Genomic DNA, 12127 nt, shown 5'->3' with positions numbered 1-12127 from the left:
TGTGTGTGTGTGAGCGTGTGTGTGAGCGTGTGTGTGTGTGTGTGTGTGAGCGTGTACTTGCATCTGATGGATGGTGGCAGCCTGTTATAATGCATGTCGCTCCTTGTCGTTATCAGATTGATAGTTTTGAGGACACTGCTTCTCTTAGTCATAAACCACTAGTTCTCAGGCTCCATTTATTTCTGTGTGATGTGATGGAGCTCTAGATCAATGGGTTTATTTTGGGGAGTGATTGGCATGGACCATTGACACTGTCAGTGTATAATATGGGTTTGACCCAGACATTGTGGGTTGTACTCAACAGATAATCATTATAATCTGTGAATAGAGCGCTGGACTAATTAATAATGGCCAGTTGAAAGATGGTTGCTTTTATTGGCACCACTTACATTTTTGCTGCATCAATTAAATGGTGTTACTAATTCATTCACAGATTAATTTAATGGATGATAGCTATAGCAGATGTCAACAGTTGTCATTTGTGTGTATACTGTATGCATTCAATGTAGATTCAATGAAGATGAACGTACTGTATTATTAGCCTGTCTCCCCCTCTCTCTCTCTCCAGACTCTGTGTCTACAGGCTCAGTGTTTGGCCGTAGCACCACTCTGAACATGCAGACGTCCCAGCTGAGTACTCCCCAGGACACGTCCTGCACACACATCCTGGTGTTCCCCACTTCAGCCTTCGTCCAGGTGGCCAGCTCCAACTACACTACTGACACCAACATAGACATCGCCTTCAACCCTATCCCCGGTGAGTCACAATGCTTTTCCCTCTGGTCTCAACTCTCACCTTTGACCTCAATTCATCCGTTGTATTGGAAGGCTTCTACTGCAACTTGTGTTGTCTTATCTCTCTTGAAAATAATTGATTGAGTCCATTGGAAATAGTTTTTTGCGCTATTCAAGTTCTCAACTCCGTCTTGTTTTTTTGCTTCATATGGGTCTCTATCTCTCTCCATTTAGCCTCAGAGTATATTGAAAATTCAAAGCTTATTCTAAGTCTCTGTCCTCTTCTCCTCCCTTCTGTCTAGATGGGTCGGACGCCATCGGGATCTTTGACCTGCTGGATCAGGAGAACGACCTGGTGGACCCTGACATCATCAACATCCTGCCCTCCTCGCCCACCACCTCACCCGTACACTCCCCCGGCGGCCACTACCACCAGGGGGGAGACGGCAGCAAGGTAGGCCCACCACAACACATCTCATCTGTGTAGAGACTAGTAGTAGTACAGACTTTATAGAAGCAAAGAAATAACCTACATTTAAGATTAACACAAAGTAATTTATACTGAACAAAAATATAAACGCAACATTTAAAGTGTTGGTCCAATGTTTCATGAGCTGAAATAAAAGATCCCATAAATGTTCCATACACACAAAAAGCTTATTTCTCAAAAATCTTGTGCACAAATTTGTTTACATCCCTGTTAGTTAGCGTTTCTCCTTTGCCAAGATAATCCACACACCTGACAGGTGTGGCATTTCAAGAATCTGATTAAACAGCATGATCATTACACAGGTGTACCTTGTGCTGGGGACAATAAAAGGCCACTCTAAAATGTGCAGTTTTGTCACAATACAATGTCACAGATGTCTCAAGTTTTGAGGAAGCGTGCAATTGGCATGCTGACTGCAGGAATGTCCACCAGAGCTGTTGACAGATAAGTTAATGTTAATTTCTCTACCATAAGCTGCCTCCAACGTCGTTTTAGAAAATTTGGCAATAAGTCCAACTGGCCTCACAACTGGAGACCACTGTGTAACCACGCCAGCCCAGGACCTCCACATCCGGCTTCTTCACCTGTAGGATCGTTTGAGACCAGCAACCTGGACAGCTGATGAAACTGTGGGTTTGCACAAATGGTCAGAAATCGTCTCAGGGAAGCTCATCTGCATGCTCGTCATCCTCACCAGTGTCTTGACCTGACTGCAGTTCGCCATCGTAATCAACTAAAGTGGGAAAATGCTAATCTTCGATGGCCACTGGCATGCTGGAGACGTGTGCTCTTCACAGATGAATCCCCCCAACAGGGGCGGGCAAACGACAGGTCAAGGCAGGCAGGGGTCGATAATCCAGAGTAGTGGGGCAAATGTACAGGACTGCAGGCAGGGTCAGGTCAGGCAGAGGTCGGTAATCCAGAGTAGGGGCAAAGGTACAGGATGGCAGGCAGGCTCAGGTTCAGGGGCAGGCAGGCGGGCTCAGAGTCAGGACAGGCAAGGGTCAAAACCAGGAGCGAGAGAAAAAGAGAGACTGGGAAAAGCAGGAGCTGAGACAAAACGCTGGTTGACTTGACAAACAAGATGAACTAGCACAGACAAACAGAGAACACAGGTCTAAATACCCAGGGGATAATGGGGAAGATGGGCGACACTTGGAGGGGGTGGAGACAAGCACAAGGGCAGGTGACACTGCCTCCTGTCGCAAGGATCTTTACAAAATTCCTGGAAGCAGAAAATGTCCCAATTCTTCAATGGCCTGCATACTCAGACATATCACCCATTGAGCATGTGTGGGATGCTCTGGATCGATGTGTACGACTGCATGTTCCAGTTCCTGCCAATATCTAGCAACTTCGCACAGCCATTAAAGAGGAGTGGGACAACATTCCACAGGCCACAATCAACAGCCTGATTAACTCTATGCAAAGGAGATGTGTTGCGCTGCATGAGGCAAATGGTGGTCACACCAGATACTGACTGATTTTCTGATCCACGCCCCTACTTTTTTTTTAAAAGGTATCTGTGACCAACATAGCTGTATTCCCAGTCATGTAAAATTCATAGATTAAGGCCTATTGAATTTATTTAAATTGACTGATTTCCTTATATGAACTCGAACTCATGAATTGTTGCATGTTGCGTTTATATTTTTGTTAAGTGCAGTAAAGTCGATTTGGCTTGGGATAAATGGCTGGATTGATAATGCTAGTGTTACTTAGTATTGACGAGTTGATCTGTATTGTATGAAAAAGCAATAGCCTTGTACAGTGTACATCAGGGCTATTCAACTATATTATTTTGGGGGCCAGATGTAAAAAGGTTAATTACAGGGAGGTCTGACATTTTCCACATGCGATTATTCTGTATAAAACTGCAACGCACAACCACCAATAAATAACTTTTCCTAAAATGAAATGTTGCTAAAAGTCATTAGGCAAGTGGAGGCCAGGCCGCTCAACCAACGTGAATGGAGATGCAACCAAAAAATTTGATCGTCATTGTAAAGGAAAAGGCGCAACGCTCGCTCATAACACTTCTTAAAAATAATTAGGTCATTTTAAAATCATCTAAAAACTAAGCATCTCAATAAATAACACAAGTATGTGGACACCTGCTCGGCATTAATATGAAGTTTGTCCCATTTTTGCTGATATAACAGCCTCCACTCTTCTGGGAAGGTTTCCACTAGATGTTGGAACATTGCTGAGGGGCTCACATCCACAAGAGCATTAGTGAGGTCGGGCACTGATGTTGGGCGATTAGGCCTGGCTCGCAGTAGGCTTTCTAATGGATCCCTTTTTCTATGGGATTGAGGTCAGGGCTCTGTGCAGGCCAGTCAAGTTCTTCCACACTGATCTCGATCTCGACAAACCATTTCTGTATGGACTTCGCTTTGTCAATTGTCATGCTGAAACAGTAAAGGGCCTTTCCCAAACTGTTGCCACAAAGTTGGAAGCACAGAATCGTCTAGAATGTAATTGTATGCTGTCACGTTAAGATTTCCCTTTACTGGAACTAAGGGGCCGAGCCCAAACCATGAAAAACAGCCCCAGACCATTATTCCTCCTCCACCAAACTTTACAGTTGGCACTATGTATTCGGCCAGGTAGCCCAGATTTGTCCATCGGAGTGCCAGATGGTGAAGCGTGATTCATCACTCCAGAGAACGCGTTTCCACTGCTCCAGAGTTCAATGGTGTCGAGCTTTACAAATCAAATCAAAATTTATTTGTCACATGCACCGAATACATACTTACTTACAAGCCCTTAACCAACAATGCAGTTCAAGAAATAGTTAAAATATTTACTAAATAAACTAACTAAAATCAATCAATGGGTAACATAAGAAATCTATATAACAATAACGAGGCTATATACAGGGGGTACCGGTACCGAGTCAATGTGCAGGGATACAGGTTCATCAAGGTAATTTGTAAAGTGCCTATGCATAGATAATAAACAGTGAGTAGTAGCAGTGTAAAAACAAAGGGGGTCAATATAAATAGTCCGGGTGGCCATTTGATTAGTTGTTCAGCAGTCTTATGGCTTGGGGGTAGAAGATGTTAATGAGCCTTTTGGTCCTAGACTTGGCGCTCCGGTACCGCTTTCCGTGCGGTAGCAGAGAGAACAACAGTCTATGACTTGAGTGACTGGAGTCTTTGACAATTTTCTGGGCCTTCCTCTGACACCGCCTAGTATATAGGTCCTGGATGTCAGGAAGCTTGGCCCCAGTGATGTAGCGCCTTCCGGTCAGATGCCGAGCAGTTGCCATACCAGGCGGTAACTGTAGAACTTTTTGAGGATCTGGGGACCCATATGTTGAGGATCAGCATGGCAGATGTGTTGTTGCCTAACCTTACCACCTGGGGGCAGCCCGTCAGGAAGTCCAGGATCCAGTTGCAGAGAGAGGTGTTTAGTCCCAGGGCCTTAGGTTAGTGATGACCTTTGTGGGCACTATGGTGTTGAACGCTGAGCTGTAGTCAATGAACAGCATTCTCACATAGGTGTTCCTTTTGTCCAGCTGGGAAAGGGCAGTGTGGAGTGCGTTTAAGATTGCGTCAATTGTGGATCTGTTGGGGCGGTATGTGAATTGGAGTGGGTCTAGGGTTTCTGGCATAATGGTGTTGATGTGAGCCATGACCAGCCTTTCAAAGCACTTCATGGCTACCGACGTGAGTGCTACAGGGCGGTAATCATTTAGGCAGGTTACCTTCGCTATCTTGGGCACAGGGCCAATGGTGGTCTGTTTGAAACATGGAGGTATTACAGACTTGGCCAGGGAGAGGTTGAAAATGTCAGTGAAGACACTTGCCAGTTGGTCAGAGCACGCTTTGAGTACACATCCTGGTAATCCGTCTGGCCCCGCGGCTTTGTGAATGTTGACCTGTTTAAAGGTCTTGCTCACATCGGCTATGGAGAGCTTGATCACACAGTTGTCCGGAACAGCTGGTGCTCTCGTGCAAGCTTCAGTGTTGCTTGCCTGAAAGCGAGCATAAAAGGCATTTTGTTCGTCTGGTAGGCTCACATCACTGGGCAGCTCGCGGCTGGGATTCCCTTTGTAGTCCTTAATAGTTTTCAAGCCCTGCCACATCCGACGAGCGTCAGAGCCGTTGTAGTAGGATTCAATCTTAGTCCTGTATTGACGCTTTGCCTGTTTGATGGTTTGTCTGAGGGCATAGCAGGATTTCTTATAAACGTCCGGATTAGTGTCCCACTCCTTGAATGCGGAAGCTCTAGGCTTTAGCTCGGTGCTGATGTTGCCTGTAATCCATGGCTTCTGTTTGGGATATGTACGTATGGCCACTGTGGTGACGACGTTGTCGATGCACTTATTGATGAAGCCGGTGACTGAGGTGGTATCCTCCTCAATGCCATTGGATGAATCGCGGAACATATTCCAGTCTGTGCTAGCAAAACAGTCCTGTAGCGTAGCATTCGCGTCATCTGACCACTTCCGTATTAAGCAAGTCACTGGTACTTTCTGCTTTAGATTTTGCTTGTAAGCAGGAACCAGGAGGATAGAATTATGTTCATATTTGCCAAATGGAAGACAATGGAGAGCTTTGTATGTGTCTCTGTGTGGAGTAAAGGTGGTAGGTTTGCCTGCATTAAAGTCCCCGGCCACTAGGAGCTCCGCTTCTGGATGAGCATTTTCTTGTTTGCTTATTGCCTAATACAGCTGGTTGAGTGCAGTTTTAGTGTCAGCAGTTTGTGGTGGTAAATAGACGGCTACGAATAATATAGATGTAAACTCTTGGTAGATAGTGTGGTCGACAGCTTATCATAAGGTACTCTACCTCAGGCGAGCAAAAACTTGAGACTTCTTTAATATTAGACTTCACGCACCAGCAGTTATTGACAAATAGACACTCCACCGCCCCTCATCTTACCAGACGTAGCTGCTCTGTCCTGCCGAAAAACGGAGAAGCCAGCCAGCTCTATATTATCCGTGTCGCCGTTCAGCCAAGTATCCTGTCCCGTTGGTAGGATAGTCTTAATTGTAGATCGTCCAGTTTGTTTTACAATGATTGCTTGTTGGCCAATAATACAGAGGGTAGTGGTGGTTTACTCTCCAACGAATTCGCACACAGACCTCAGCTCCCTGTATTTCTGTCCTTTCTTTACGCAAATGACAGGGATTTGGGCCTTGTATTGACAAAGCAGTATATCCTCCGTGTCGGACTCATTAACGAAAAAAATCTTAGTCCAGTGAGTAGTCACTGTTCTGATGTCCAGAAGCTCTTTTCGGTCATAAGAGACAGTAGCAGCAACATTATGTACAGAATGAGTTACAAAAAATGCGAAAATACTAACAAAATAGCACAGTTGGTTAGAAGCATGTAAAATGACAGCCATCCCCTCCGGCGCCAGCCATCACACTCCAGCCAACAATTGGCATTCCGCATGGGGATCTTAGGCTTATATGCGGCTGCTCGGCCATGGAAACTCATTTTGTGAAGCTAACAGACTTGTTGGAGAGGTGGCATCCTATCACGTTGAAAGTCACTGAGCTCTTCAGTACAGGCCATTCTACTGCCAATGTTTGTCTATGGAGATTGCATGACTGTGTGCTCAGTTTTATACACCTGTCAGCAACGGGTGTGGCTGAAATAGCCAAATCCACTAATTTGAATGTGTGTCCACAAGATTGTAGTGTATGTCATATCAGGTAATGCCAAATTCCAGCCTAAAGGAAGTATATTTGGAATTCATTCCCCTCAGTCTATCAAGGCACAAGGTGAGACCCAAATGCAGACACAGAGGCAGAAGGTTGGAGTCTTTCAATGCTTATTAATCCAAAGAGGGTAGGCAGGAGAATGGTCGTGGACAGGCAAAAAGGTCAAACCCAGATCAGAGTCCAGGAGGTACAGAGTGGCAGACAGGCTCGTGGTCAAGGCAAGCAGAATGGTCAGGCAGGCGGGTACAAAGTCCAGAAACAGGCAAGGGTCAAAACCGGGAGGAATAGAAAAATAAGAATGCAAAAAGCAGGAGAAATGGAAAATCGCTGGTTGACTTGAAAACATACAAGACGAACTGGCACAGAGAGACAGGAAACACAAGGATAAATACACTGGGGAAAACAAGCGACACCTGGAGGGGGTGGAGACAATAACGAGGACAGGTGAAACAGATCAGGGCGTGACACAGTCATTCGGTGTGTTTTTGTCACACTCTTCTAAGGAGTCCTTGTGAGTATCAGAGAGGGAAACAGAAGTCACGTATGAGTTCCTTAGAGTCGTAGCTTTCAGGAAAGTAGTCATAATATTTTAGCTTAAACTGTTCAAATGCTAGAGCCAAATTCATATGAAGAAAATATTATCAACATGCCATATAGGCGCTAAAAACCGCTAAAAACCACACTAGACAACCACCAAAGTTATTGTCATTTTGGCACTGAACATCGGATTTTGGCAGGGATTTTTCCCCCAGATTTGATTAATGTTCAGAATTTTTAAAAGGGCCAATGTAAATGAATAAACGGTACGGATCTGGCCTGTGGGCCACCAGTTGTATAGCCCTGTTGTACATTATAACAAGCCAGAGACTAACTCCTCCTCCCTTCCAGGGCCAGAGTACGGATCGGATGGAATCCCATGATGAAGCTCCTAACATCCTGCAGCAGCCCCTGGCCCTGGGCTACTTTGTGTCCACAGCCAAAGCCGGCGCACTGCCTGACTGGTTCTGGTCAGCTTGCCCTCAAGCTCAGAACCAGTGTCCTCTTTTCCTCAAGGTATACCTGTCAGACAACCTCTGCCAGCCCTCACTCCTGCATTATTATATGTATTCTGATTTTATGCTAGCTAGCTTGAAGTACTTATTAATGGTCTTTTTTTTAAAGGATTGTTTTTTACTGATAGGAGTTGACAGACTAAAGCTTGCAGTTGGCATATCAAACACTCAGAGTTAATTGAAACATCCTTTTCTTTAGACCTGTATTAATATTCACTTGCTCAGGATATCAGCGATTGACTGACATTTGCTCTGGTATTACTGTGTGAATGGCTTAACTAGGCCTGTCACTGACTCCCTGTGTGTCTTGTATTGTCTTTGCTCAGGCCTCTTTGCACCTCCACGTGTCTTCAGTGCAATCAGATGAACTGCTGCACAGCAAACACTCCCATCCCCTTGACTCCAATCAGACCTCGGACGTACTCAGGTAAACACACACCCACCCACACACACTCTGCAGTCACACACACAATCTGCAGCCACACACACACACACACACACACACATACTACACTCTGTGGTCACACATGCACTCTCATCTGTGAATCTCATCCACAGCTCAGCCATTGAAGATATTAAAAAATGTCCTAGCCTGTCTGTGTATCTAATGTGCTTATGGAAGAGAGAGTGAAGTATTCCACTTGATATCAAGGTTTTTGCTCTCTTTGAGAGGTGTTCATTGTGAATAACACGTGTTTTATCTCTCCTCCTCCCTCTCTCCTCCTCCCCCCGCCCTTCTCTCTCCTCCCCCCGCTCTTCTCTCTCCTCCCCCCTTCAGATTTGTGCTGGAGCAGTACAATGCCCTCTCTTGGCTGACGTGTGACCCCGCAACGCAGGACCGGCGCTCCTGTCTGCCCATCCACTTTGTGGTGCTCAACCAGATGTACAACTTCATCATGAACATGTTGTAACAAATAGCCTGAGGGGGAGTAGGAGAAGAGGGGACACGTCTAAGGAAATTCCAACCTGACAGGCTGATGCTGGACTGCAGTGTTGGACTTCACTATGCGTTGTGTGGGTCTAGATCTGAATAGGAGATCAGAGGGCTTCCGGATGGAAGGAAGCCCTCAGCCATAACAACGGGCAATAGAAACGGCTCAGTCTGCTCCTGCCACTGTGACACACACAAGAAGATGAAGAAGGAAGAGGAGAAGGAAGAAAAAGAGGGAGATTTCTGGAACGGGTTATGCTAATAACAGGAACAAGAGAAAAAGAGATCCATAGTCAGACAGTCCTTTTGGAAAACGTCTGTAAAGTATTGGAAGAAAAGGGACATTTCAGTGAACAAAAACTTGAGAATGGATCCTTGGTTTTAAGACCTGAAATATTCACTATTTTCCTTTGGATAAAATGTTATCCAAATGAAAAGCCTGCATCTATCTTATTTATTATAAGTTTTTAAATGTATAATTTGTCTTATTTCTTAAACTCTTTTATATATATATAAAAAATATAGAAGGTTTATATCGCCTTCCTGCTTTTTAAGCAACTTGTCGAAGATATATGTAATAATCTTAATTAAAAAACAAACAAAAACCCAGAAAGATTTAATAAAGTTGCAGTAGGTTGCTTTTAGAGTATTATTTTTTTGTATTGGGGACAAAATATTTGTATTGTCACGATGTACAGAAGAAGTAGATTGGAGAATTATGTCCATGCCTTTGTGCGTGCAGGATTTACAGCTAAGCTGTAGCAGCAGTGGACTTGTACAGCAATGAAGTTCACTGTGTTCAAATAAAGAGGTACATTGTCGTATATAGTATTTTATACCACACATTTAGACACACAAACCAAATGGCAATATATATATATATATAGAGATATATATGAATGCCATGCCAGCGATGGGTGGTGCGGCTTCTGTTTTAGGAATAAAGTGTGTCAACTCAATTTTACATGTGCTTGTGTGTTGTGGTTCTTGCTTATTGGGTGAGTGATTGTGATGTGCAACTATTTGACAAGGACACCAATAGTGGAGTGGAAGAAAACTATTGGCTTCTCTTGGATGTAGCTGACCTCACGTTTGACCCCTGTCTGGTGACAGATCTTGATGGAGAAAGAAAAAAGAATAGAGCAAGAAAGGTTCCTTTCAGATTCAGCACATCCCTCTATACCTCTTCTTATCCATACAAATCCCAATTTGCTCTTGAGGTTTTGCTTTTTGGCACCATTTCTGAGTGGTGACAGATGCATTTGGACCAACTCCATTTGACTTCTGTGTGGTGTAAATGAATAACTTTGGCCAAATGGATGGGTGCCCATTGGATATGCAGTGTTTATTTGTGCAGAGGAAGATCATATCTTGTATCTTCACCTGTTCAGAATAAAACTGTACTTTCAGTAAAATCCAAATTTGACACTGCATGGTGTATTCATGCATAAGCTTGCAAGACATTTTTTATCATCAAGATGTACTACTATGGTCTGCTTTTGTGTGTAAATAGACCTCTATTCATACATATATATATATTTTTTTTGTGCTACATTACTTTTCTGTTTTGTTCGTAGTCCAAATCGAGTGTTTGGTTGACAAATAGTTCCTCCCACAATACAGGTGATGGCTGCATGCCGTTGGTGCGAAGCAACTTCATGACCTTTGATGACATGATTTTTGTAAAGTTCAAGCAGTCAACATTACTGTTGTCGCGTTCAAAACAACAGGGAACTCAAAAATCTCAGACTTCAGTGAGTTCAAACTGGGAAATCAGAAAAAAACGACTTCCGGCTGGGAACTCTGGCCTCTTTCTAGAGCTCCAACTTTCCGACCTGAAGATCACTAACATCGTGATTTGACCTCGTATTTTTCTAAGTTCCCAGTTGTTTTGAACGTAACATGAGAATCCCAAACCACCCCCTTTTGCCCCTACCAAATACTGATGTGCAGTTCGCAAACTATTCGTTCTTTTTGAATGACTCTTAACTGACTCGAGAGTCATGATTCGTTTTTCCGAGTGATTTGTTCACTTGACCTGCTGGCCGCAATGAATTCCAGACCCGGCACAAGAACGGGTCTGTAACCAGTCTGTCATTATAACTACGAAGAACCCATCCACAGCCTGATCTGCCTTATGAATATTTATATATGCACATTTTCGTGGAACAGTTTCATTACAATAATAACGTTTTTGTTTCTCAAAATCATTGTCATGTGGTTAATCATAAAAATCTGAAGTTATAAAAATCTAAAAGTTTAAATTCAACTAGCCTCTGCTATATGGACACTGTGATCTATTGCAGCTAAAGAAATGAGAGCATAGAACTCAGATAGCCTATAGGCCAATGGAGCAGTAGGTCTATAACTTCCATCATCAACTAAGTAAAAAAACAGGCCTAAAGTCGACAAATAAAAAGAGTAGAAAGTATCCTATTCTTCCCTACATATTCATGCATTCTGGAGATGCACCATATATTGACCACACCCCCTCCCCTTCTTGATGCAACATTTTAAATGATACTCAAGACACATTATCTTAACACATATTTTAGACGCTTTTCACAGACAGCCGCAACTCAATCAGCTAGACATATTGCCAGGCGCACTACCCAAATTGAAACAATCCACAGCTATTTTTTTTTTTTAAGTAATGCTCCCAGGTTAAGTATTTTGAATGATTTTGTTTAGACAGGAGTAATTATATAATTTTGACAAAACATACATTTACTTTAACATACGTTAACCAAGTTAATTTCTAGTAATCTCTCCTCCTCCAGTCTTCTTCTTCTTTGGATTTTATATGGCGTTTGGCAACCAACTTTAAGGTGCATTACCACCACCAACTGGGCTGGAGTGTTGACCTCAGTTCACCTTTCTATCACCCAGGTGTGTATATTCTCCTTAAAAACAATGAGGAGATGGGAGAGGCAGGACTTGCACCACATCAAGCGTCAAAAATAGAACCACGTTCTATTTTAGCGCCTGGCTATGCAGACAAGCGCAAGCAGTTTGGATGAAAGTATTGAATAACATGTCTGTGTACATTTATTTTGCAACGCTGGCGTTGTGTGATCAGCATGGAGCCGGCCCTAATGAATTTTACAGCAGGATTTTAAAATGTTCTCCTCCGGCTCAGTGGCTCTGGAGAGTGCTCGACCACCAACTGTCTATCATGTGTGCGCAGACAGCATGGAAAAAGAAAAAATACATGTTTAAAACTGATAAAGGATCGCATA

The 12127-nt window shown here is 43.6% G+C and overlaps 1 protein-coding gene across 4 annotated transcripts in view; it reads left to right on the top strand.

Annotated features, from left to right (window-relative positions):
* Positions 1–9852, top strand: part of LOC139537444 (mediator of RNA polymerase II transcription subunit 13-like) — a 151921-nt gene extending 142069 nt beyond the window's left edge. For all 4 annotated transcript variants that reach the window (XM_071338738.1, XM_071338737.1, XM_071338735.1 and 1 more), the window contains 5 exons: positions 569–757; positions 1038–1189; positions 7794–7958; positions 8284–8384; positions 8736–9852. In XM_071338738.1, the coding sequence (XP_071194839.1) occupies positions 569–757; positions 1038–1189; positions 7794–7958; positions 8284–8384; positions 8736–8868 (740 nt within the window). In that variant the 3' untranslated portion in view covers positions 8869–9852. The remainder of the gene's footprint in view (positions 1–568; positions 758–1037; positions 1190–7793; positions 7959–8283; positions 8385–8735) is intronic.
* The last annotated feature ends 2275 nt before the right edge of the window (positions 9853–12127 follow it).

This window comes from Salvelinus alpinus, chromosome 13 (assembly GCF_045679555.1).
Source record: "Salvelinus alpinus chromosome 13, SLU_Salpinus.1, whole genome shotgun sequence".
NCBI classification, from domain to species: domain Eukaryota; kingdom Metazoa; phylum Chordata; class Actinopteri; order Salmoniformes; family Salmonidae; genus Salvelinus; species Salvelinus alpinus.
This window is presented reverse-complemented; position numbering and strand designations above follow the sequence as displayed.